Source organism: Pan troglodytes, chromosome 2, assembly GCF_028858775.2.
Source record: "Pan troglodytes isolate AG18354 chromosome 2, NHGRI_mPanTro3-v2.0_pri, whole genome shotgun sequence".
Lineage (NCBI taxonomy): Eukaryota > Metazoa > Chordata > Mammalia > Primates > Hominidae > Pan > Pan troglodytes.
In genome coordinates, this window is record NC_086015.1 from 56,298,590 (window position 1) to 56,325,277 (window position 26,688).

Sequence of the window (26,688 nt, forward strand, 5' to 3'; positions counted from 1 at the left end):
CAGCCCCCACTACCTCACCACTCCGCCTGAGCAAAAAAAAAAGTGTGGGCAGCATCCTGTGCCTGCTTCTCTTACCCACATCAACTGCTGAGCCAGCTCACCCCCACAGCCTGCTTGCCTAGCTTGCTACCATGCCTGCTGTTGTTCCTCACATCACAAGGCTGAATGAAGCCTGGGGGGCGGGTGAAGTGGGTCTTTCAGTTGCGAGCAGGCCAGAGACCAGAGTGGCTGCTCTAAGGGCAGCCATGCTTACCTACTTGTTCATGTCTCCCAGCAGAGCTGAACACGGCAGCAGTCCTCCCACCAGGCCAGGAGGGGGTCTCTTCCTACGTACATAGTGTCAGAAGAGCCTGTGCATGGCCTGTCACACACAAGCTAGGATGTTCCCTCCGCCACTGTTGCAGAGTCCCATGAGCAATGTGAAAATGTGGCAGGCCCAAGGTTTTCTTCTCTGGTCCAGAGAGGGCGAGGCAAGAGCAGGAAGCAGGTTCTACAGCTCTGAGAATGCCGAGCTAGAGCAGCAGCCTCCAGGCAAATGGGTTACCAAAGCAATTGCCTTCTGCCAGACTGGGTGCTGGGGCCTCAGAGAGACTCCAGTTTTCTTGCCCTCCTGAAACCAGGGCCTAGCAAGACAAAACATATTCCAACTAGAGGTTGTCAATCTGGTGAAGGGTTGAGTAAACAGTAGAGGATGCAAGGCAGCCTGAGGTAAGTGCCAGACAGTCTCCGAAGATTCAGGCTGGCTCAGGCTTGCCTTGCCCAGTCAGTCATTGCTGGCTCTATGGCTATTACAGCCTGGGGTTGAAGGCTGGTTCTAGGGGTTCCTCCCACCAGCCCATAAATCTTAGTTACCAAGGGGCAGTCAGAGGCAGTCCCAGGGAGCCCAGCAATCCGTCCACACAGCATTACAGCAAGCTGCAGTGTGAGCCAGAACTAACAGGACACAACCCAAGCCTCCCTCCAGCTCTGGGAACCAGGCAAACCATGCTACAGAAACTCAAATTGAAGAGGCTGCAGCCATAAAATTCTGTTTAAGACTATAACATGGAAAAAATGTTTATACGTTAAGTACAAAAGGGACATAAAATTGTATATACAGAATAACGACTATGTAAACACACCAAAAATCTATGCACAGAAATGTCTAGGGGGAACATTTAACACCAAAAGATTAACAGTGGTAGCATTTGGGTGGCAAACTTGATTCTTTCTAAAATTCCCATATTTTCCTTAATAAGCAGTAATTATAATTACAACGGGAAATAATTTCTTTAAGTACCCAGTGCAGTGTCACTGTCAAATAAACATCAGTGGCTTTGGCCCCGATTCTTAAGGTGGCAAAGGCCGCTGCCCCACTCCCCACCCATCCCCAATAGGGCTTGAGCACCTGTAGCCCTGCTGAGCATGTCTGTGCAGCCCCAGCCCTCAGCATCTCTTCCACTCGCTTCCAGCTATATCTTTTCCCTTTCCTTCTTAATTCAGGAGGCAGCTTTGCAACCACAGGGCCCAACGATAGAGACCGTGAGGTGGCATGTTTTTTTGTTTTTTTTTTTTTTTTTTGAGACGGAGTTTTGCTGTTGTTGCCCAGGCCGGAGTGCAATGGCACGATCTCAACTCACCGCAACCTCCGCCTCCTGGGTTCAAGCAATTCTCCTGCTTCAGCCTCCCAAGTAGCTGAGATTATAGGCGCATGCCACCACGCCCGGCTAATTTTGTATTTTTAGTAGAGATGGGGTTTCTCCATGTTGGTCAGGCTGGTCTCAAACTCCCGACCTCCGGTGATCCGCCCGCCTCGGCCTCCCAAAGTGCTGGGATTACAGGCGTGAGCCACCGCGCCCGGCCTTGAGGTGGCATGTTTTCAAAGAACATGGTGCCTCAGTTTTGGACACACAGGAACTCAAATACAATCATTTTCCTGCTGCTAAGTAATGCTTGGTGGCTGCTCTGGTTGCAGATACGTGAAGTTAGGTAGCCTTTCCTGTTAACCCATGGTTCCAAGCACTCTCTCTTAACAATCATTCCTACTGTGAATTTTCTACCCTGAAAAGCCAGGGGTGGGCAATAACAATTAAGATCATTTGGTTTCTAAAAGTTCTTCCTCTCTGGGAAAGCAGAGCTATACAGTGGGTGGCATCCTGCAGATTCTAGTCTACATTTGGGAAAGGTGTACGCCTCTTGCACTTTCAGTTAGAGGAACAAGTCAAAAAGTAATTGCTTAAAAAAAAAAAGTGCTAGCAATTCACAGCCTATTCCTGCCCGCTGAACAGAAATTGTGATGCCTTGATTTACCCCCTAGCAGCTACATATTCTTGAGCAAGTCATAACCCTATTGTGCCTCAGTTTCTGGATCTGCAAGGAGTGTTGCCTGCATAAATGTTTGTTTAGGAACTTAGTAAAATGACATACTCCTCTCTCTGCTCTAAGAAGGCCATGAGCCAGCTGCAGCTCATCTCACTCAGCCTGGGCCTGACCAGAGTCCTTTCCTCTTCCAAGAGAAAGCAAGGAAAAGCAGCAAGCAAGCAGACATACCAGGTCAACGGGAGTGATCTATCATTGGCAACGAGGCCTCAAACAAACTGCAAATGCTCTGGCTTCAGCACCTTATCCCCAAATGCCACAAACCAGACATGGAAGCCATGCAAGAGTGACTATCACACACACACACAGGCACAGATAGAGTACCACCAAGCAAAAAGGGGGCTAATACTGCAGAGATGGCCCCAAAGTGCAGCTTGAGGAACACAGCAAGTCATCCCAAGACCCTCACTTAGCTGCCAAAGAAACAGCAAACACTATAAGCTTTGCTTCAGTCTTCTGAAATGAAAATATTAATAAGGAAGACTCACTAATACTTGTGGCAAACACTATTAGCAGGGATGCAGGGTGTCTCCTGGGCTGCAGGACTCCATCTGCTTCAGCTGAACTCTTGGAAACTACAGATGAGAGATATATGCATACGCACACACATATATGCGTATCTGTATGCACACAGATGTATTTAAATGAAGGTGCATACACTGTGCTAAAATACAAACAACAGAAATCAAAGGTCATATATAAAAAGGCTAAATATGACATATAACACAGGCCTAGAACCAGCTCTTGGTTGGGAGCTGGGGAAAGGGGTGGTATCATCTGAAGACTATGTACACAATTTGTGGTGGGCAGGGAAGGCATCAGTGTAAACAACTCAGACTCACTTCACAATACTGGCCCACAGGTAAGTGTGATGTATCTCATGTACAAAAATAGACTCCCACCTTGCTTTTGTACAAACCAAGCTTGGTAGGCACCCAGGAGGACCGTGGGTTTGTCTTGATGACAGGGCACTGCACCAGGCTGCTGCTAAACCTTCCAGCCCTAGGAACTCACCTGCTACCCTCCCGCTACCCTCCCCTTTCCCTCCCTTTCAGGCCCTTGGGTCTTTTTCCCACCCAACACCTACAGCCCGAGGCCTGCCCGACCACCTAGCCTCACACGACTAACTGCAGAAACTAACTGCATGGCTTCCTGCAAGCAAGGTCCTTCTGTATCTGTCCCTTTCTCTGACCCCAAGATATATGAAAATGTTTCTGTAAATGTTTGGCACCTAAGAAACATGATGGTTGTGGATAATGCCACAAGTACACAGGGAGACCCAGTAACAAGACATGCAGGGTGAGGGCAAGCGGCTGAGCTGCCCAAGCATTTCAAAACCAGGACTTTGGCTTCCCATGCAGTTGGAGGGTAGGAGAAGGGATGTGCGGAACTGATGACTTCACCGGCTCCTCAGCAGCATGTACATTCAAATTGAAGATGCTTGAGAGCCCCACTATACCAAATCGTGAGTCTGGTCACTCCTCCAGCAGAGCTTGGTGCAGTGACAGTTAGAAAAGCTGAGTTCCAATTGAGTCTGTTGCACCAAGAGTCCTTTTGAAGACGCTCATCAAAGTAATTATTTTCTTTTGAGCAGATGTACAGCACATCCATGGGAAGGCCATGTAAAAGGATGTTCTCCAGCCCAGTCAAATGATCCAATCCCACTATTATCTCAGTTCCCTCTGAGTTTCTTCCTGCTGGCCGCCCTCACTGTACAGAAATAGCCAAGCAGCAACAGGGTCAGTCATCAATGGTGGGCAACCAAAAGGCCTAGAAGGAGAACATAAGTCAACTTTAAAAAGCCAAGCATCTCCTCACTGCCAACGGTTCTTCACATCCCACCCCACAGCAAAAATATGCCCAACCCCAGTGGCTCTGGTAGCCCTCTCTCCTAACCAACCAACCCCGATGCTCTAAGGAGACAGAAACACTCTTTCCTCTATGTGAAAGTAAAATGGTTCTGTTTTTCTCCAATAATCACTGTCCACCTTCCACCAGAGCAGACCCCACGCCCTTTTTTTTTTAAAGGAAGGGAAAAAAAGGAGTGCTGCCTGGGAGGTGGGTGAATAAGTAACCTGTCCTCATTGCTAATCCACCAGGTTACCTCCAACAGGCCCCCACCTTCCTGGGCTGTAAAAAGTAAGGAACTGGATGGTTTTGCTGTATTTTTTCTAACATTTTTTTCTTGGTTAAAAAAAAAAAAAAAAGCAAGGTGGCAATGTGCTCTGGGTAGGCTAGTAATGAAATGTCTCATCCCCGAATACCCAGGCAGGTTTAGGAGATCATAAGGGAAAATCGGAGCTGAGACTCACTGATCCTTTGTTCTGTTAGTATTATCTAGGAAGAGATAAGGGCCTGGAGTTAATTCTAAGTGGTGAGTTATGACCAACTGTAGAAATTTCTGGGAATTTGGCGTAAACCAACAGGAATGGAAAACTGAAACCACAAAAGGCCGGTTCAGAGTATTTTAAGGAGCAAAAAAATTGCCAAGCGTAGCCCAGGTAGTTTGGACCTAAAATTAGGGTCCAGAGCAAAAACTGGCCTATGATCTCCTTGGAGCTCAAAGATGATTCCTGATCACCTCTAGGAAGAATAAAAATGAAAGACAAGACCAGCCCAGCCAGAGATCAAATAATAGGAGATGAAATAGGGAAACCACCAGTTGAGAAACATGTACTTGGATGCTTGTAATGTACCTATGTAGAACACAGCTTGCTGTGCTTGTTGAGGCACCCACCACCCCAACTGGGAAGGGTCCCTGAGTAGCAGATACCTCTTACTGTTCACATACCATGTTGGAACACGCACTGGCAAAAGTCATGAACTTGGGGTTGAATTGCAAACAGGTAATCGGGCCTGTGTGTTTACCATCCAACACAGCTACTTTTATACCGCTCTCTCCATTCCAGACATGGATCTTGCCATCCTCTGAACCTAAAGAGGATATTCACGGAAAATGTAACAGCTCAAGGCGCAATACAAAGACAACTGGAAATGAGACATGGATTGAGATCTGAGGATACGCCAAGCTTTAGGACCCATCCCTCAGGCAAAATTGAGAGGGAGGAGAGGCAGTGAAGGAAGGACACTTTGGAAATTGATCTTGACCCTAGCTATTTGTTCACAGGCATGTCACTTCCGTTCTAACTTCAGTTTTCTCATCTAAAAAAGGGGCCGAACACCATTACCCTACCAACAGGCAGCCACTAAGATGACTGAATGTAGGGTTACACCAGAACATTAGCACTACTAATAAGGTAGTGCTTGTGGAGTTTAACTCAAATTTTGGTCCAGTCAGGGCAGTTAAAAGACACTATGTCCTTGGCATAATGTGCTATACAGAAATCTAAGAACATCTATCAAATAGATAATAATGTCTCAGTTAATAATTTAAACAAAGAAATGCATAGTACCAGAGAAATAACCCCCACAGGGGATAAAAGGAAACTCACCAATCATAATAAACTGAGAGTCTGGAGTAAATGAAGCCTCCAGTGTGACAGCTTTGCTGTTGGCATAACCCTAAAACAAAACAGAGCAGTTCTTTTGTTGTTACAGAGCCATTAATAAAAACAGCTGCCTACAAACACTGACTCAGCACATGCATCACCTTCCTTTCCATGAAACCCTTTCCTTGTCATGTACTACACCACCAAGCTTCCAAATGTGGTTGCCATCCTTGACAATCCACTCCCACCCTCAACTCTGTATTCAAGGTATACTCAAGGGGACAAGAAAACTTTATTGTTAGGAAATTATTTTATATCTAAATACCAAACTTGGGTCACTTGGTGAGAAATGAACATCTACAAAATCCAAGAGAGGTAAGTTCATGAGCAGGAAGAAAATACAAGTGCATGCCTTCATGAGTAAGTCAAGAATAACTGTTGGTCTCCACCAACCAGCTAACATAATTCTTAGCATAGGAAGTATGAGCATGGAAACAGCCATGCTTTTGAAGGCTGTCAGCTCACCCCAAACGTGTGCATCACCACTCCTTTGAATGCATCAATCAGACGAATGAAGCTGCCGTTGGTGGAAATGAGGATGAGCTTGCCATCATTGCTGAATTTAAGTCCTGTCCACTCACAAGTTCGATCATACTGCATCTTAAAGGTAGCAAATGGCCCCTGCAAAAGATAAAAAACAGTAGCCCCAGGCCCAAGGCATATTAATCATTTCTTCTGCTAGAGCCAATTCCCATCCTATTCCTTTAGATTACTTTTTGACTAAGGAAAGCAGAGAATGAGCTACTTCTCTGCCACTCTCTAATATCTACCATATTTTTCCTTTTGTAGAAAAGGCTCTTACAGGGCCGGGCGCGGTGGCTCACGCCTGTAATCCCAGCACTTTGGGAGGCCGAGGTGGGTGGATCACCAGAGGTGAGGAGTTTGAGACCAGCCTGACCAACATGGTGAAACCCGTCTCTACTAAATACAAAAAATTAGCCAGGTGTGGTGGCGGACACGTGTAATCCCAGCTACTTGGGAGGCTGAGGCAGGAGAATCACTTGAACCTGGGAGGCAGAGGTTGCAGTGAGCTGAGATTACACCACTGCACTCCAGCCTGGGCAATAAGAGCAAAACTCTGTCTCAAAAACAAAACAAAACAAAAAACAGCTCAAAGATCTCAAAGATTCAAAGATTTACCTTATCAAAAGAACGAAGGTCATAAAGCTTGACCATTTCAGAGTTGACACCTGCAGCGAAAATTAACCCTTCTGGATCAAAAGAACAAACTGGCTTCCCCTGCAGATGCATGAGGCCCTAAGAGAAAAGAAATAAGAAATACACTAAAACACACATGCCACAACCATACCTGGAATAACCAAAGACTGCTGGTACAATGGGGAAAAAAAAATGAATCCAGGACCTTACCACTATATAATTTACTTTTCCCAATTAAAACTAAGAAAGGCATACAAACAAATATCAGCCTACCTACAGAACACACACAAAAAAACATAAAACTAAAATGAAGCTTTTAAAAAACAGGTCTCCAGACAACAATTTCTGATCAACTCTAACTGCACAATATTACAGACACAGAATTCAAATAAAAATAAATCCCTTGAAGCTAAAAGCTCTAGGAACACTTTTAAAAACATTAAGCCAGCTGGGCGCAGTGGCTCACGCCTATAATCCCAGAACTTTGGGAGGCCAAGGTAGGAGGATCACCTGAGGTCAGGAGACTAGCCTGACCAACATGGAGAAACCCCGTCTCTACTAAAAATACAAAATTAGCCAGACATGGTGGTGCATGACTGTAATCCCAGCTACTTGGGAGGCTGAGGCAGAAGAATTGCTTGAACCCTGGAGGTGGAGGTTGCGGTGAGCCGAGATTGCACCATTGCACTCCAGCCTGGGCAACAAGAGCGAAACCCTGTCTCAAAACAAAAACAAAAACAAAACAAAACAACAAAAAACCCACAACAATTAAGCCACAGAGTACAATGCAATCTGCACTAGATTAGGGTATGTGCTTAGCAGCTACCAACTAAAAAAACAGATTTTCTCCGAAGTTTAAAAAGACCCTGTGATCCCAGAATGGAACCACTGTTTTCTCCCTTCTTTGAGAGGTAGAGTCCATTACAGTGCCTACCAAAGAAAATGCTCAAAAAGTATAACTGTGAGGTACCATTACCTGGCAGTTAGGAGACCGGAGATCCCAGAGTCGAATGGTCTTATCAAGAGACCCAGAAATGAAAGTGTCATCCACAGGTGACATGGACAAGGCCACCACCCTGCAATACAGCGAGATAAATAGGAGTTGATGCGAAATATTAGCAAAAATTGGATGTGAATTCTAAACCACTCTGCCTATCTATACATATATATACCTGTTCTCCCAAAATTGCCATTTTAAGAAACACAATAAAACACACATACCACAACCATATCTGGAACAAACAAAGGCAACTAGTATAAAAAAAAAATTTAAAGCTACAAAATAAAAATATATGATTCCAATGCAAATCAAAACTACAATGAAATACTACTCCACACCCTCTAGCATAGCTATAATAAGAGAGATAACAAGGGTTGGTGAGGATGCAGAGAAATTGGAACCCTCATACATTGCTAATGGAAATGTAAAAATGGTACAGTTGCTTTGGAAAAGTTTTTCCAAAAAAAGTTACCATGTGACCCAGAAACTCCACTCCTAGGTATTTACCCAAGATAACTGAAAATATATGTCCACACAAAAATGTACACATATGTTCAGAGCTGCACTATTCATAACAGCCAAAAAGTAGAAATAACCCAAATGTCCATTAACCAATGGATGGACAAACAAAATGTGCTATATCTATACACTGGAACATTATTTGGCAATAAAAAGTAATAAAGTACTGCCTCATGTGACAACATGGAGGAACCTTGGGAACACCATGCTAAGTAAAAGAAGCCAGGCACAAAAGATCAGATAGTAACTGATCCATTTACACAAAATGTCTAGAATAGGCAAATCTATAAAGACAGAAGTAGATCAGCAGTTGGTAGGGGCTGAGGGAGTGATTACTAATGGGTACAGAGTTTCTCTTTGGAGTGATAAAAATGTTCTGAAGTTAGATGATGGTGATAGTTGTCCAACTTTGCAAATATAGTAAAAACCACTGAACTGTACATTTTTAAAGGAATCATTTACAGTATGTAGACTGTATCTCAACTAAAAAAACACAAAAAAGCATGATTCCTTATCAAGATGTGTGAGGACTACACAGATATTCTCAAACCTAAGTGGCATCAGCATCACCTGGAGGGTGGGTTAAAACAGACTGCTAGGATCTGCTCCCAGAGCCTCTAATCCAGTAGGCCTGACTTGGGGTCTGTGAATCTGAGTTTCTAACTAGCCCCCAGGTGATGGGTGAGGCTGCTGTTTTGGGCACCACACCTAGAGAACCACAAGCCTACGCTAACAGCAACTGTATTCCTTTTTTGGTTCCCTTTTGTGGTTATACCATCAAGAGACACTCACTGAAAAACATTTTCTTCCAATGTAACTCAACTAACATCTGCACCAGCTCCTCAAGTTAAAATTTTAAAAGGTATTGTTAAAAGCCAAAATTTCCTGAGAATGCTGAGGAGGTAATAAAACACAATGAGCAGGCCAGGTGCGGTGGCTCATGCCTGTAATCCCAGCACTTTGGGAGGCCCAGGTGGGCGATCACCTGAGGTCAGGAGTTTGAGACCAGCTTGGCCAACACGGTGAAATCCCACCACTAATAAAAATACAAAAATTAGCCGGGCCTGGTGGCGTACACCTGTAATCCCAGCTACTCAAGAGGCTGAGGCGGAAGAATCGCTTGAACCCCAGAGATGGAGGCTGCAGTGAGCCAAGATCACACCACTGCACTCCAGCCTGGGAAACAGAGCAAGGCACCGTCTCAAAAAACAAAAATCAGAATGAGCAGAACACATTGTGGACATGTAATTTTATGCCATGGCATTCAGCCCAAGAGCTCAGCACAAGACTCTATGCTGAGAAGTACAGGGAACACATGGAGAAGTAAGACCCCGACCGTAAGGAATTTTAACTGTCCAGTCCACATGACTCCAAGAGGACCAGAGAAGGCTTCTGGAAAGATACAACATCTGAGGTAGAAAGGATTTCAAAGAAGTAGCCCAGAGTTCACCTTAATGGGAATGGTAGGAGAAAATGCTGAGAAAATGGGTCAAAGCCAGAAGGGACAGAACCTGACTACAAGGGGAAGGAGCAATGAAAATATAGAGAGCCATTAAGAGAGATTGTGAAGCAATCAAACTGCAATCCAGGAAGCTGAAGCAGGATGGTAAGAGATGGGAAGATTAATTAGGAGCTAACAATAATTTACCTCACAGGGCATGAGCCAGGGCAGAAGCAAAGGAGAGAACACAGAGGAAAGTGACACATGAGGTTAAACCTAGGGAGAACTAAATAGTTTAACAACTCACTGAATATGATGGCACGGGAAAAAGAGTGAACTAACAACAGATGCTTTGAGCCAGAATTGGAAGAGACAGAGATGAATAAATATGAGGAAGACAGAGAGAAGCTGGCCCAAAAAAGGTAACAATGATGGACAGAGTACTGGACCTGAGTATTAGAAAGAGTACTGGACAGAAGAGACAGCTACAAAGATGTCTATAAAACATGTAGGTGGTGCTGGGTGCAGTGGCTCATGCCTGTAATCCCAGCACTTTGGGAGGCCGAGGCGGATGGATCACCTGAGGTCAGGAGTTTGACAGCAGCCTGGCCAACATGGTGAAACCCTGTCTCTATAAAAACACAAAAATTAGCCGGGCATGATGGTGCGTGCCTGTAATCCCAGCTATTCGGGAGGCTGAGGCAGGAGAATCGTTTGAACTCAGGAGGTGGAGGCTGCAGTGAGCCAAGATCACGCCATTGCACTCCAGCCTGGGTGACACGGTGAGGCTCCATCTCAAAAAACAAAAAAACAAACAAAACCTGTAGGTGGAAGGCGGGTCTGAAACTGATAACAGACATGAGCTAAAAATACTGATTTGGGAAGCCACCTGAATGGAGGTAAATGAAATCAGCGATGAAGATAAGAAAGCGGATAAAATATTTGTTTATTTTAGAGTCAAAACAGAGGCTGAGAACTACAAGAACAGAACCGACATGGGAAAAGTCACCTGCCACGGGAAAGTAAGTTTTACTGAGAGGTTAAGCACCAAGAAAAGCCCAAACCAGTGGCTTTTTAACTAGAGGCAGCAGGGAATGAAGGATAAAGGTTTGGATAAAGCCCCATAGACGATTCTGGGACTAGTGCAAAAATGATTTCAACAGTGAACATGTGTGAGGAGGTGGAGATGGGAATGTACAGATTCTTCTTTCAAGTTTGATAGTGAAAAGGAGTAGGTGATAGGGTCAATAAGTAGATTTAAGATAAGAAAGACCAAGTAAATTTGTAGGCAACAAAGGAAAGGCCAATTAAGGAGATGGAAGCAAGCAGAAAGAGGAAGGTTTGTTTTGTGAAAGAAGGACAACAGCTTTCTCAAGGAAAAGATTCCAAGGAAGACAGAATTTAGGTGGAAGGGATAGATGTTTAAAAGAACTCTTTTTTTTGGAGACACGGTCTTGCTTTGTCACCCAGGCTGGAGTACAGTGGCACAATCATGGCTCACTGCAGCCTCAACCTCCCAGACTCAAGCGATCCTCTCACCTCAGCCTCCCAAAGTGCTGATAACAGGACTTAACCACCACACCCAGCTGAAATAACTCATTTTGCATAGCCTTGATTTTCTCATAAAAGGAGGGACAAAGTCATCTATCAAGAATCAGGAGGTCGGCCAGCCAGGTGCGGTGGCTCACGTCTGTAATCCCAGCACTTTGGGAGGCTGAGGCGGGCGGATCACGGACCATCCTGGGTAACACGGTAAAACCCCATCTCTACTAAAAATACAAAAAACTAGCGGGGCTTGGTGGCGGGTGCCTGTGGTCCCAGCTACTCAGGAGGCTGAGGCAGGAGAATGGCGTGAACCCAAGAGGCGGAGCCTGCAGTGAGCCAACATTGCACCACTGCACTCCAGCCTGGGCGACAGAGCGAGACTCTGTCTCCAAAAAAAAAAAAAAAAAAAAAGAATCAGGAGGTCAAGAGGTTGAATAATTGGGAAGACTGGAAAGCACGTCAAACAACTGCATCAACTCTTAATTACAAATAGTACATTTGTGAACATTAATTTGAATAAAAACAAGCAAAACATCTACTTATCATGAGCCATCCTTTGTCTGAAACCAGTTACTACTGGCTGCCACCTTATTTCACCTTTATTTCAGCAACACAAATGGCCTGCCCAACTGGAAGTACAACATTTTTTTCTTTTTTTTTTTCTGAGACAGGGTCTTGCTCTGTCACCCAGGCTGGATGGAGTGCAGTGGCGCCACCTTGGCTCAATGCCGCCTCTGTCTCGCGGGTTCAAGCAATTCTCGTGCCTGAGCCTCCGAAGTAGTAGGAATTACAGGCGCACACCACCACTCCTGGCTAATTTTTGTATTTTTTGTAGAGACAGGGTTTCACCATGTTGCCTAGCCTGGTTTCGAACTCCTGCACTCAAGCAATCTGTCCTCCTCAGCCTTCCAAAGAGCTGGGATTACAGGCATTAAGCCACCACGCCTGGCCTGGAAGTGCAATTTCTAACAGGAGGCTCTCAGGCCATCTCCTGTCAGGGCTCCATACCAATCGAAACCATCCTGGGTTACTGTACATTTGCAAATGGATGCAGGAAAAAATCCCCCAAGTGATTAAAATATTATCCAGGGGAAAACGTGTTTAACATTCAAACAAAAGTTGAAAAATTAGAGAAAAAAGTAACTAGGGGCATTGGGGTGAAGAACAGAGAGAAGCAACCTGCATTACAATACAGAAAAAGGAGATAAACTTCTTGATTTTAAAAAAAGGACTTTCTTTTGCATTCTCATTAAGATCTTTAAATGGAACATTTTTACATAGGGGCCCACTGAAATGGGGGCCACATATATTGGAAGGCCTCATAAACACAAACAGTCCTTTATTAAGGGATATGTGAGATTTGGTATTTCTAAATGCCAAATCTAATTTTTACTACATAGGTTTTCACTGAATATCTTTAATCCACATTTTTTCTAGTTTTATATGTATATATAAAACTAGAAATATATATATCTAACTAGAAATAGATATATCTATAACTAGAAAAAAATATATATATATATATATCTTTGAGACGGAGTCTCACTCTGTCGCCCAAGCTGGAGTGCAGTGGCGCGATCTCGGCTCATTGCAACCTCTGCCTCCTGGGTTCAAGCGATTCTCCTGCCTCAGCCTCCCGAGTAGCTGGGATTGCAGGTGTCCGCCACCATACCTGGCTAATTTTTGTATTTTTAGTAGAGATGGGGTTTTGACACGTTGGCCTGGCTGGTTTCAAACTCCCGGCCTCAAGTGATCCGCCTGTCGCGGCCTCCCAAAGTGCTGGGATTACAGGTGTGAGCCACTGCACTGGGCCTAGTTATATTTTAACTGAGGTATCTCTGAACACCTACCTCTGCACCTCTATAACCTCAGTAAATCAAGAGTTGACTATTTAAGAGAAGATGAAGAATGCCAAGCAGTAGTGAGGAAGTAGCTTCAGTTCACTAATAAGCTCTCTCTAGCCTTCTATTCTCTGGGTAACCTCAGGGATAAAAGAACTATCTGCTTCTATAATAACGTGGGTCTTACCTTTTGCTATGTCCAGGAAAGTACCTGATGTATTTGTTGTCATGCAAGGACAAGTAACGAATAGTATCTGTAAAAAGACAAACAAGGTATGATGATATCATACTATTTAAAAGAAATTTACTTTACATTTTCATCTTAAAAAGACAAGGTCAAATAATCCATTGTATTCTATATCCCAAGCAAGGCATGAATAAATAATGGTGAATAATTCTACTCTGCAGCTGAAGAGTGGGTATGTAGATTTCACCTAACTCAAAAGCAGAGTTCTTAAGTTGACAGCATAGAAAGCAATGTTTGAAATGACCTTTTATTACCAATTTGGTTTCTTCATAATTACAATGCAACTCCCACCCTGCAAATATACCCTGGTCAAAAAACAAAAACAAGTAAAGCACACATAATAATTTTAGATACTGGTCTAGTGTCCACAGAATGGCAAACCTTAAAGAAAAATATGTGGCTGTTGAGCTAACAGACTTAAAGAGGTGAGCAGCCATGGCAGTTAAACTGAAGATCAGGTTGAACCCTGGCAGCAATTTTTGTCTAGAGTTCTCCATCAGTATGTTGACCCACCCTCAACTCATTTGAACATTCTTCAATTGGACACACAAATTACAATGAAAATAAACAAAACGTCAGAGAAGTGATGTCAAGATCTGGGTTAAAAAGATCTTAAGACATTAAAAAAATCAAATTCTTATACCAATGAGTAATAGCAGTGAGATTTTGACAATATTAAAGAAAGGAACAATCAGAGATTTGTGCTTGTGGAAAAATAAGACACTCTTAACCAAATGATTCTATCTGAAAGAGTAAACAAACAAAAAACATGGTGGCGGTAGAGAAATGAAGTGCCATAAAGAATAAAACTGCAAAATAGAAAAGTATTATCCCCTTAAAAAGACTAGGAATAAGGAAAAATTGTTGAGAAACAGCTAAGGGAAAATGGTACCAAAATGCAGAAAGAAAAGCATAGAAAGAACATTCTGAAGGCAAACAGAACATAGGAATAAAGGGGTTGAAAGCATCGAGTCATCCCAGGGGTTCACAGGGGTGCTTTCTAATAAGAGGGCATTTAACTTGGGAGGGGGAATAGGGGAATAGGGATATTTGTATATTCCATAACTTGAACACTACACAATTTTCCTTGAAAACATCTTCAAACTTCTTGAATGACAACTACAAAGTATTTCTAGTTATTCTACTGCTAACAATGACTCACCTGCCCTAAGAAGAAAAAGACTTCCTCCCCATTACCTGGTTTCCCAGAGATGAGCAGGGTGACGCCATCCTCTCAGCCCCACTTGGCAGCTGGCGCGCTGTTCCTGGCAAGGCAGTGGCCTGTACAGTTATCTCCTGTACCGGGTGGTATCATAGACCCTCAAACTGTACAAACTACTACCTCAGCCTGGAATCAGGCAAAAGGAAACGGAGCGCTGGAGGAACTCTTCAGGATGCACTTGAGACAGGAAAGGGAACATCCTCATAGCAGAGGCTTGGCAGCAAAGCTACAAGTGCCACACATTTGCCTCATCTTGCACCACATTTGGAGAATCCTCATTTAATCACTCAGAAAAACATCCCAACAGAAGAAATAAACCAGTCATTCGGATGATCACATAGACATGTTTCCTCAGGATCCTAAGGTTTTACATTCTTTTCCAAAATCATTAACTACACTGCTTCCTTAGAAAACCACTTCTGAAATACAGGCATGAAAAGTAGAAATGACATACTTAACTAAAAATCAATACAGGCAGAAGAGTCTCATTTAAAAAAAAAAAAAAATGGAAAAAAGGACTTCCGCCCATTCTGCTCTGAGATAGGCACAGCCAAAATAGCAGTATAAGCTATCCTTGTGGAATGACATTAGAAAAACCTTTTTTGTTTTTTTGAGATGGAGCCTCGCTCTGTCACCCAGGCTGGAGTGCAGTGGTGTGATCACCCTAGACCTCCAGGGCTCAAGCAATCCTCCCACCTCAGCCTTACAAGTGGCTGGGACTACAGGCGCGTCCCATCACACCTGGCTAATTTTTGTATTTTTTGTAGAGACGGGGTTTTCCCAAGTTGCCCAGGCTAATCTCGAACTTCTGTGCTAAAGTGATCCACTCTCCTAGGCCTCCCTAAGTGCTGGGATTACAGGCATGAGCCACTATGTAGCCACTGGCCTAAAAAAAACCTTACTGCAAAATGTGAGATGATCATCAATAATCCACTGAAATAAGTTTAAAAACAGAATCCTGGCCGGGCGTGGTGGTTCACACCTGTAATCCCAGCACTTTGGGAGGATGAGGCAGGCAGATCACTTTAGGTCAGGAGTTCGAGACCAGCCTGACTAACATGGTGAAGTCCCAACTCTACTAAAAATACAAAAATTAGCTGGGCGTGTTGGTGGGCGCCTGTAATACCAGCTACTTGAGAGGCTGAGGCAGGAGCATCGCTTGAACCCAGGAGGCTGAGATTGCAGTGAGCCGAGATTGCACCATTGCACTCCAGCCTGGGCAACAAGAGCAGGACTCTGTCTCAAAAGAATAAAGAATAGGCCGGGCACGGTGGCTTACAAGGTCAGGAGATCAAGACCCATCCTGGCTAACATGGTGAAACCCTGTCTCTACTAAAAATACAAAAAATTAGCCGGGCATGGTGGCATGTGCCTGTAGTCCCAGCTACTTGGGAGGCTGAGGCAGGAGAATTACTTGAACCCGGGAGGCGGAGGTTGCAGCGAGCTGAGATCGCGCCACTGCACTCCAGCCTAGGCAACAGAGTGAGACTCTGTCTCAAAAAATAAAAACAAACAAACAAAAGAAAATAAACAAAATTTAAAAATTAAAGAATTCTAACATGAAAATAAGTGTTACAGTTCAGTTACCAAGACAATCTGTTAACTTAGGACTTATCTCGAGAAATGCAGGCAAAAACAGAGATTGTTTATTATAGAAAGAAACTCACAAGTTCAATTTCTAAAAGTAACTCTTTACTCTTTAGATCAAAAAACGTTCCTGGAATCAGAAGTGACTAAGGTTGGGAAAACACCAAAACTGTTCTAACTTCCCTTAAACTATCATAGTTCAAGCATTTGTGAAACTTTTCTCAAATCTCTATCATTTTAAAAGAAAAAGTCCTGTTGTTTATCACTTGCTGTGTATCAAGTGTTCTTTCCTTTTATTTGTTCTAAAAGTGTTCTTTTTGGAGATGGAGTCTCACTCTGTCGCCCAGGCTGGAGTGCAATGGCGTGATCTCGGCTCACCACAACCTCTGCCTCCCGGGTTCAAGAGATTCTCCTGCCTCAGCCTCCTGTGTAGCTGGGATTATAGGCGTGCACCACTGTGCCCGGCTAACTTCTGTATTTTTAGTAGAGACGAGGTTTCACCATATCGGCCAGGCTGGTCTTGAACTCCTGACCTCAGTGATCCGCCCACCTCAGCCTCCCAAAGTGTTGGGATTATAGGCGCGAGCCCCTACGCCCGGCTTTAAAAGTGTTCTTTTAAGTTTCAGGAAGTACAAATCATAAACACAATTAGTTGTTTCCTTTTTCCACTCCCCACTCTGAATTGAAGACTTTTCATACTCAGTCCCAAGTCCTTCAAAAGTGCCAATGGCTTGCTTCCAGCATTCCTTCAGTCAAAACAATGCAATTAACATTACTAACATTATATGAAAATACTTAAACTAAAGTAGACACAAAGCAGAAGTAGTCACAAAGATTCCATGAACTATTTAACAAAGGAAACCATGACCTTAACTTCCTAAAAAGAAGGCTTGCTTACCGTCTATTTTGTTAGAGCTGTAAACAACTGTGTTTGCTGCATGAGTGTATCTGATGAGGTCCACACCATATTTCTTACTGTACAGGGTTCTCTTTGGTCTGATAAGAAAATAGAGACAGAAAATCATGAACATTCTCCATCATCAAAATCTGGGATCTCCACATAAAGAGAAGCACTTGAATGATGTGGCAAAGGTGAGGATTTTTGGTAAGTTCTAACACTGGAAAGAAACATCTTCTTCCAAAAGGGAAAAAACAACGCTCAAGCAACAGCCATCTGAAGAAGCTTTCCACCTTAGAACACCTAGTGGCAAGGTTAGGTGGGAAGTAAAAGTAAATCTGGGGATTCAATTCAGTCTTTACTACAATGTTCAAAAGCTTTGAGAAAAAATACAATCATGTGCCATGTGATGACATTTTTATCAACAACAGACAGCACATAGGGTAATGGTCTCATAAGATTATAATAGAGCTGCCCTCTACAACCGATGTTTCATTTTTTAAATCCCTTAAACTGTTTTACGGCACCTTTTCTATGTTTAGATACACAAACACTTAACGCTATATTATAATTGCCTACAGTATTCAGTATTGTAAAATGCTGTACAGGTTTGTAGCCTAGGAGCAATGGGCCATACCAAACAGCCTAGGTGTGTACAGATTATACCGTCAGGTTTGTGTAAGTACACTCTATGATGCTGCTGCAACAAAAACTCACGTGATGATCCCCATCTAAGTGATGCATGGCTGTACATCTACTTGGGAAGAAAGGCACACAAAACAAGTCTTAACTTAGAACAAAGAGGGATATGAGAATATGTCAAACCCAAGAGGCCAAACTTTTCTTCTCAAGACATCCATTTAGAAAGAAGCTCTGTTTTTTTTTTTTTTTTTCAAGACAGCAGTGATTTCTCAAAACTGAAACCAGATGCAAAACTGCTTGCCTTTGCTAATGTAACCTGCTCTTGCAGAAGACATCCATCCTTCCTATCCTACAGGTCAAAAGCGCTTGCTGAGCCTTTTAGAAGGCAAGCCTAACTTTCTCTAGCAAAACCAGTTAAATAGTTCCTTTGCTTTTACTTTAAAGCAAAATCACACATTTCTGGTCACAAGGTGGTGGCTCACATCAGTAATCACAGCACTTTGGGAGGCCGAGCCAGGCAAATCACCTGTAGTCAGAAGTTCGAGAGCAGCCCAACATGGTGAAACCCCGTCTCTACTAAAAATATAAAAATTAGCCGGGTGTGGTGGCACACACTTGTAATTCCAGCTACTCAAGAGGCTGAGGCAGGAGAATTCCTTGAACCCAGGAGGCAGAGGTTGCAGTAAGCCAAGATCGTGCCACTGCAATACAGCCTCTGCGACAGAGTGAGACTCCACCTCAATAACAGACAAAAAATCACACATTTCCAAGCTAGAGGTTATCAATCTCCATTTGTTGAAGTTCCTTAAATGTCTCCCTTTACAGAACCTTGAAGAGCAAGGCTAAAACTGGTCTCAGCAGAACCTTTAACCAAAAACACATACTGGTTAAGTTAGAAAAATTTTAGGCTGGGCGTGGTGCCTCACGCCTGTAATCCCAGCACTTTGGGAGGCCGAGGAGGGTGGATTGTCTGAGGTCAGGAGTTTGAGACCAGCCTGGCCAACATGGCGAAACGCTATCTCTACTAAAGATACAAAAATTAGCTGGGTGTGGTGGCCCACGCCTGTAGTCCCAGCTACTCAGGAGGCTGAGGCACGAGAATCACTTAAGTCTGGGAGGCAGAGACTGTAGTGAGCTGAGATCGCGCCACTGCACTCTAGCCTGGGCAACAGAGCAAGACTCCATCTCAAAAAAAAAAAAAAAGAAAGAAAAAAAAAGAAAAAGAAAAATAAAAATTTGAGACTTAAATATCTATGTAAATCTAGATTCAAATGCTAAAATAACTCTCCAATACGATCAACTGAAAAAACAGGAAAGCCTTTAACATAATGTCCTACATTTAGTTCTTTAGAAAGATTTCATAAATCCTGTACTAATGTTAACCAAGAGTTCCAATTTATGAAAAGGAAAGCTAACCCTCTCAATGTAAAATCCTCTCAGAATCTAGGTGCTAAACAATCACGACTCAAGCAGTCTTTAAGAAGTCAGTTATTTGCACTTTCAATTTTTGTTAAAGTGAGGCCAAGGGCTTCCCTACATGAAACCCATTTCCAACAGACTTCTCACTACAAATACACTGGATTTTCCACATTCTTACCTTTACTGAAATAACACTTCACTCCTAAAAAGATCAGCAAAGGCTACTTTGCCAAGTGCACTGTCTGGGGTTCTGATGTGGGGTTACTGTGTGGTAACCAGTGAGGCAGTCTCAGTGTGTGGCTGTATACTTACTCTCTACATAGTTGACTTTGCTTCTACCAGTGGAAGAAGTTTATATCAGTTATTTCATCCCATCTACAATAACAAAGACAGAAACTGGCCGGGCGCAGTGGCTCATGCCTGTAATCTCAGGCTTTGGGAAGCCAAGGTGGGTGGATCACCTGAGGTCAGGAGTCTGAGACCAGCCTGGCTAACAGGGTGAAATCCCATCTCTACAAAAAATTTAAAAAATTAGCCAGGTGTGGTGGTGGGCACCTGTAATCCCAGTTACTCGGGAGGCTGAGGTAGGAGAATCACTGGAACCCGGGACGTGGAGGTTGCATTGAGCCAAGATCGCGCCATTGTACTCCGACCTGGGCAACAAGAGCGAAACTCCGTCTTAAAAAAAAAAAAAGACAGAACATGAAGAGCCAACTCTAACTTGACAAGTTGAAAGAGAATAGTGTAAGGAAAATTTCTGGTTCCACTTAGATCTGGTCTATTTGTCTCAAATTTATCAAAAACACTAACCTGAGATTTTTTTTCCTGATAACAGAAATCTACTGCCTCATTTCATTTCCCAATTTGATTTTTATTATTTTTATGTTTTTGAGACATTCTCACTCTGTTACCCTGGCTGGAGTGCAGAGGCACGATCTCGGCTCACTGCAACCTCTGCGTCCCCGGTTCAAGCAATTCTCCCTGCCTCAGCCTCCTGAGTAGCTGGGATTACAGGCCCTCGCCACCAGGCTCAGCTAATTTTTGTATTTTTCTGTAGAGACAAGGTTTCACCACATTGTCCAGGCTGGTTTTGAACTCCTGACCCAGGCGATCCACCCGCCTCGGCCTCCCAAAGTGCTGGGATTACAAGTGTGAGCCACCACACCTGGACTCATTTCCTAACTTGAAAGCAAGATTATAAATGTACTGCATCCATGTGGGTCTTACAAAATACATGCACAACATTTTTCAAATATTTTGGTAAGCTTCCTTCCTCAAACTATAATTCTGGTGATCAAGCATCAACAAGGAAAATAATATTAACCTTTCACTTTGAGTAATTTGCTTCACCTACCACAAACAATATCCTTTATACTCTTCCAAATTGAAATATCACTCAATGGGCGAACTCCATTGTAAAGAAAATTTAAATGACCAGTAAACTGGAAAATACTAAGCACACAAAATCTTGCTTTAGCCATTTTCAAACTCCCAAATTCTAACACTAGGGTCATCTAATAAAGATACTATGCCTTTGGCCGGTCACAGTAGCTAACACCTGTAATCCCAGCACTTTGGGAGGCCTAGGTGAGAGGATCGCTTGAGTTCAGGAGTTTGAGACCAGCCTGGGCAACCTGGTGAGAACTTGTCTCCACTAAAAATAAAAATAGCCAAGTAAGTTGGCGAGTGCTTGTAGGCCCAACTACTTTGGAGATTGAGGTGGGAAGATCACTTGAGCCCAGAAGATGAAGGCTTTAGTGAACTATAAGCATGCTATTGCACTCCAGCCTGAGCAACAGGGGAAGACCTTTGTCTTAACAACAAACAAACAAAAAAAGAAAACAAAACAAACAAACAAAAAAAACAGGGCCGGGTGCGGAGGCTCACATATGTAATCCCAGCACTCTGGGAGGCCGAGGAGGCCGAGGTGGGCAGATCACTTGAGGTAAGATGTTGAGACCAACATGGCCAACATTGTGAAACCCCATTTCTACTAAAAACACAAAAATTAGCAGGCACACTGATGGGTGCCTGTAATCCCAGCTACTCGGGAGGCTGAGGCACGAGAATCGCTTGAATCCAGGAGCGAGGTTGCAGCAGTGAGCCAAGATTACGCCACTGCACTCCAGCCTAGGAAAGAGTGAGGCAGTCTCAAAAACAAAACAAAACAAAACAAACAAACAAACAAAAAGAAAGGCCGGGCGCAGTGGCTCATGCCTGTAATCCCAGCACTTTGGGAGGCCAAGGCGGTGGATCACCTGAGGTCGGGAATTCGAGACCAGCCTGACCAACATGGAGAAATCCCGCATCTACTAAAAATACAAAATTAGCCAGGTGTGGTGGCGCATGCCTGTAATCCCAGCTACTCAGGAGGCTGAGGCAGGAGAATCGCTTGAACTCGGGAGGCGGAGGTTGCAGTGAGCCGAGATGGAGCCACTGCACTCCAGCCTGGGCAACAAGAGCGAAAGTCCCTATCAAAAAAAAATAAATAAATAAAAGATACAATACCATGCCTTCCCAAGGAAATACTTCTTTTCTTCTGAGGTTGGTTTGACCTATAGTAGTGACAAAATTTTTCGTCATATTATTGCCTAGAATGGAAACTAAAGAGGTTGTCTAATACCCAAAGAAGTAATCTGACCAATGTCACATACCTAGTCACAGGCCAAACTAGTACCCAGTTCCCTCCTAACTACCAGGCCACTCCTTCACCACAGATAATGAAACAAGGTCACAATTAATTGATCAGAGAAAACTGAAAAGAGCATGCCCTGTAGTATTGTATCAGTACTAAATTTCCTAATTTGGATAACTGTGCTCTGGTTACATAAGAATGTCTTTGTGCTTAGAAAATCTACGTTGAGCCGGGCGCAGTGGCTCATGCCTGGAATCCCAGCACTTTGGGAGGCTGAGGCGGGTAGATCACGAGATCAGGAGTTCAAGACCAGCCTGACCAACATGGTGAAACCCTGCCTCTACTAAAAATACAAAAATTAACCAGGCATGGTGGCATGCACCTGTAATCCCAGCTACTCAGGAGGCTGAGGCAGGAGAATCGCTTGAACCCAGGAGCCGGAGGTTGCAGTGAGCCAAGATCACGCCACTGCACTCCAGCCTGGGCGACTGAGCGAGACTCCATCTCAAAAAAGAAAGAAAATCCATGTTGAAGTGTTTAGGGATAAAGGGGCTTGATACCTCCAACTCTAAAGGTGGGGGGAGGCACACAGTACATATAAATATTTACCTACAGTCATGAAGCAAATGCAGAAAATGTAACCAGTTATTGAATCATATGGGAGTTCTTTGAAACACTGTAACTTTGTTAGTTTGTAATTATGTAAAAATGCTACGAGTAAATAAACTGCCTTATGTCACAAAACTAGCATTTTACTTTTAACAAGACAGGATTTGGCCAGGCACAGCAGCTCATGCCTGTAATCCTAGCACTTTGGAAGGCCAAGGCGGGTGGATCACTTGAGGTCAGGAGTTCAAGACCAGTCTGGTCAACATGGTGAAACCCCATCTCTACTAAAAATACAAAAGTTAGGGTACGGTGGCAGGCGCCTGTAATCCCAGCGATTTGTGAGGCTGAGGCAGGAGAATCGCTTGAACCCGGGAGGCGGAGGTTGCAGTGAGCCAAGATCGCGCCACTGCACTCCAGCCTGGGCGACGGAGAGAGACTCCGTCCCCCACCCCCAAAAAAAAACAAAAAAAAGAAAGACAGGACTTCATGTCAAGGTCATCCTTCCCAAATCAAAATTACGCCAAATTTGGGGACAAACTGCAAAGAAATGCTATAACAACCTTCATTTCCTTTAAATGAGGATATACATCTCCACCCTCAGGTTCTGGGAAGAGGTTCTAATCTGTGCATAAGCACTATACATTTCATGCAAGCCAGCTTCAAATTACTCCTCCAGGACCCCACAATGCTGACCCTACTACCACACCTTTAAATGTTACTTCGTCTTCTAAACTGATTCAAGTGACCAGACCAGGACAGAAATCTATTTACTCAATGAGTAACACTGACTCAAATAACTATTTGTCCAGCTAACAATTTCCTCTTCCTTAAGACCACCACTGCAGACCACTCTGCCACAAACTGCAGGCAGATCCAGAGCCAGTTACATAATACTTTCTCACAGCCCCAGTGGGGAAAAAAACTAGGGGGATACCATTATAGCTCAGTCCAAACTAGCATTACTTCAGATAATCAAATTCACAAATGAAGAGATATGTTCCAAAAGAAGGACACCAGTCTAAAAAAAAAAAAAAAAAAAGGCAAAAGGAACAGCTGGAGAAGGTAGAGAAAAACCCAAGATCTCAAATAATAATAATAATAATAATAATAATAATAATAATAAGATCTGTTACTAGGTGACAAAATCAAGTCTGAAAAAACCAGGGGCCACCGAATTAAACCAAACATCAGCAAGCCTTCTTGGGGAAGGTGGCTAAGGGTAAAACGAATTTAATCTAAACTAGTTTTGGCTCCAAGGAGCTGCAAGTCCACAGGCGTGCGGTGAGGAGGGCTGACAAGGACCCCCAGGGAAAAAGGCGAAGTGCTGTGCTTAGATTTTGCGAAAAGATGCAGGTATGGTGGGTCTCCACATGACTTGTGGCAACATAAAAGTTTCATGATCAGAATTGGAATTCAAAGTGAACCAAAAAGTGTAATAGAAAAAAAAAGTATGAAAGGAAACCTGAAATTGTTCTACGATGTTTGCTTTGTTTTAACGGAAGCTCACATTCAGGTCAGGATGGGACGACCAAGTTCGTTTGTGTGTGGCAAAAAGGAAGTTTTAGATGTTGCTGAAAAGTTCACTTATGAACGTGGGCACCAAGTCTGAATGAGTAAGAGAAAGGCTAGGAGCAGGAAGAAAAAGCAAGGGGGCTCAAAGGGGCACAACAAATAAATCCTGACAGCTAAGAAGTGCAACCCACGCGGTCTGACGGCAGAAAGGCCGCGGGAAGCTGAGGGGCAGGGGATGGGCGGAGTGCCAGGGCGGAATCGAGGTCACAGTGGAGAGAGCACAAGAGAGAGCTGACGCTGCCGAAGGAGGCAGAAAAGCAGCCCCTGCAGTCCTGCGTCGAGGCCAGAGCAGACCAGCACCTTTGACAGCCTGAGGAGCTGAAAACGCTACCTGGTGGGCCCAGGGTGGGCGGACCGGGCGTTTAAAGGTCAAGGTCAAGGTGGGGTTTGGCAAGTGATGCATAGCGCTCAAAGGAGACCGAAGACATACAAATAATAATATTATAAAATTATGACTATCGTTATCTTTTTTTTTTAAGAAGAAAAAATAAAAGGTCTCCTGGACGGCTGCGGGGTGGAGGCGGCCCTGGCAGGAACGCGTGCAAAATAGGCTGGGGGCTTAAGTCGGGACGGAGGGCAGGCCGAGGGACCTGTGCTGGGCCACCGGAGGGAGGGAGGCACTGAGACTCGGGCCCAGGGCCTCCGCCGCACTCACTTGCCCTCCTGGCAGTCATAGAGCACGATGGAGTCGTCGTCGCTACTCGAGATGACCGTCTCGCCGTTGGGGCTGAAATCGAAGCAGTTAATCTTGTCCGAGTTTTCGCGGAACACCTTAGCGACGCGGAAGCTCCGCAACACGCTGTCGGTCAGCTTCATGGCGGCGGCTGGGGAAGGCAGCGGCGGCGCAGGGCCGGGGCGGGGCCCGGCGGCGAGCGGGCGGGCTGCCGAGGGGCCAACCCAGGCGGGGCGGGCGCCGCTTCGGCGGCTAGCGGGAAGTCGGCCAACAGTTGGGCCGCCTCCTCCTCTTCTTCCTGCTTGGTCGAGGGTCTTCTGCCTGGACTGTGGAGCCTCGCCGACCGTTCGTCCTCACAGCCACCTCACGGACAACCGGCGCGTCGCCGGCTCATTGTGTCCGCCATTTTGGGGCGACAGGCAGAAGCTGAGGGCGAGGAGCCTCAGCCGCGGCGCACGCCGGGAAAGGGGGCGGGGCGGGAACGGGGGAGCAAGGCGGGGAGGCAGGGTGGTGACGTCAGCGCGGCCGCGGCGGAGTGTAGTGGCGGGGCGGGCTGCTGGCAGGGAGCGGCCGAGACGTGCAGGGCCTTCCCGGGGGATCGGAAGGTTGCGGGTGCCTTGGGAGCCGGGGGCCCTTGCGTGGGATTGCAACCCCCGCGAAGACTCTGGCGCCTCCTGCAGGCGCCCCGATCGCAGGCTGCGTGGGAGGGGGTACTGCAGGGTCGGGTATGCCGCTGGAGGCCGGTTTTGGAGGTGACTCAGGTGAGCCGCTCGCAGGCAAGCCTGACCGCTAGTCCACCGCAGCGTCCGCTAGACAGCTTCGACCTCTTTACTTCTTTTTTTTTTTTTTTTTTTGGAGATGGAGTCTCTCGCTCAGGCGCGCGCCACCACGCCCAGCTAATTTTGTATTTTTGGTAGAGACGGGGGTTCACCATGTTGGCCAGGCTGGTCTCGAACTCCTGACCTCACCCGCACCCGGCCTCGTGTTCTTAATCGAGGTAGACTTTAGGTACAGTAAAAATCAGCCTTTTTAGGCCGGGCGCGGTGGCTCACGCCTTTAAACCCACCACTTTGGGAGGCCTAGGCGGGATGATCGCTTGAGCTCAGGAGTTGAGACCAGCCTGGCCAACATGACAAAACCCCACCTCTACTAAAATACAAAAAATTAGCCGGGCATGATGGCGCGGCTGAGGCACGAGAATTGAGAAAGGCGGAGGCTGCAGTGAGCCGAAATCGTGCCACTGCATTCCAGGCTGGGCGACAGAGCAGACGGTCTCCCCCCAAAAATTAGCCTTTTTAGTGGCTAGTTTTATGTTCTGACACCCATACACAGTCATGCAGTCACCACCACATTCAAGATTTGGAAGAGTTGCACTATCCTGTTTGTAGTCAACAGGATTATTTTAAAGGTTCTATCATATAAGTGATTATTTGCCTTAAAAGAAAGTTTATCTCTAACAAAGGAAAGCAGTATTTGAACAGAAAATAGGAACCAAGCTTCCTAACCTTAACTTTCTGGGCAAGGGGTTAAACTCAATGCCAACCTATGTGGCTTCACAGATCTGTATCTTGTGTGAAGCTCCTCAAAAGGTTAATTGCCTGGGGTTTCCAACAATGAAGATGGGGATTATTTATTTTTGCTTTCTTTAGCTAAAGAGAAACAAAAACGAGGAAAGGCTGTGAGACATTTCAGTCGCTATTAGGAAGGTGTGATATCCAGAGACTTGTGCAATGGTAAAAAACAAAATGGAAACCCTGGGACAGTTGGGGTCTTTCTAGAAAGAACTAGAGGCTGTATCCCAACCCCCTGGGTA

General features: G+C 44.8%; 1 protein-coding gene and 1 non-coding gene across 2 annotated transcripts; both read right to left on the bottom strand.

Moving 5' to 3' along the window:
- Positions 1–1,025: 1,025 nt before the first annotated feature.
- Positions 1,026–25,414, bottom strand: WDR82 (WD repeat domain 82). Its single transcript, XM_516504.9, has 9 exons — positions 24,858–25,414; positions 17,326–17,423; positions 13,559–13,625; positions 8,002–8,101; positions 7,008–7,124; positions 6,333–6,488; positions 5,811–5,880; positions 5,150–5,292; positions 1,026–4,128 (listed from the first exon to the last, which is right to left on the bottom strand). Exons 1-9 carry the CDS (start codon positions 25,016–25,018, stop codon positions 4,099–4,101), a joined length of 942 nt encoding a protein of 313 aa, XP_516504.2. The 5' UTR covers positions 25,019–25,414; the 3' UTR covers positions 1,026–4,098.
- On the bottom strand, positions 14,886–14,968 carry MIRLET7G (microRNA let-7g). The gene has a single exon (NR_035556.1). It is a non-coding gene; the product is annotated as a microRNA let-7g (primary transcript).
- Positions 25,415–26,688: the final 1,274 nt, after the last annotated feature.

Bases quoted from the DNA above. Each gene is read 5' to 3' on its own strand.
- WDR82 (XM_516504.9), bottom strand. From the start codon at position 25,018: ATGAAGCTGACCGACAGCGTGTTGCGGAGCTTCCGCGTCGCTAAGGTG. The intron at 17,424-24,857 runs GTGAGTGCGGCG...TTTTCTTATCAG, and splicing joins TATGACTGCCAGGAGGGCAA to ACCAAAGAGAACCCTGTACA. The intron at 5,293-5,810 runs GTGAGTTTCCTT...TATCCTCTTTAG, and splicing joins CTCTCAGTTTATTATGATTG to GTTCAGAGGATGGCAAGATC.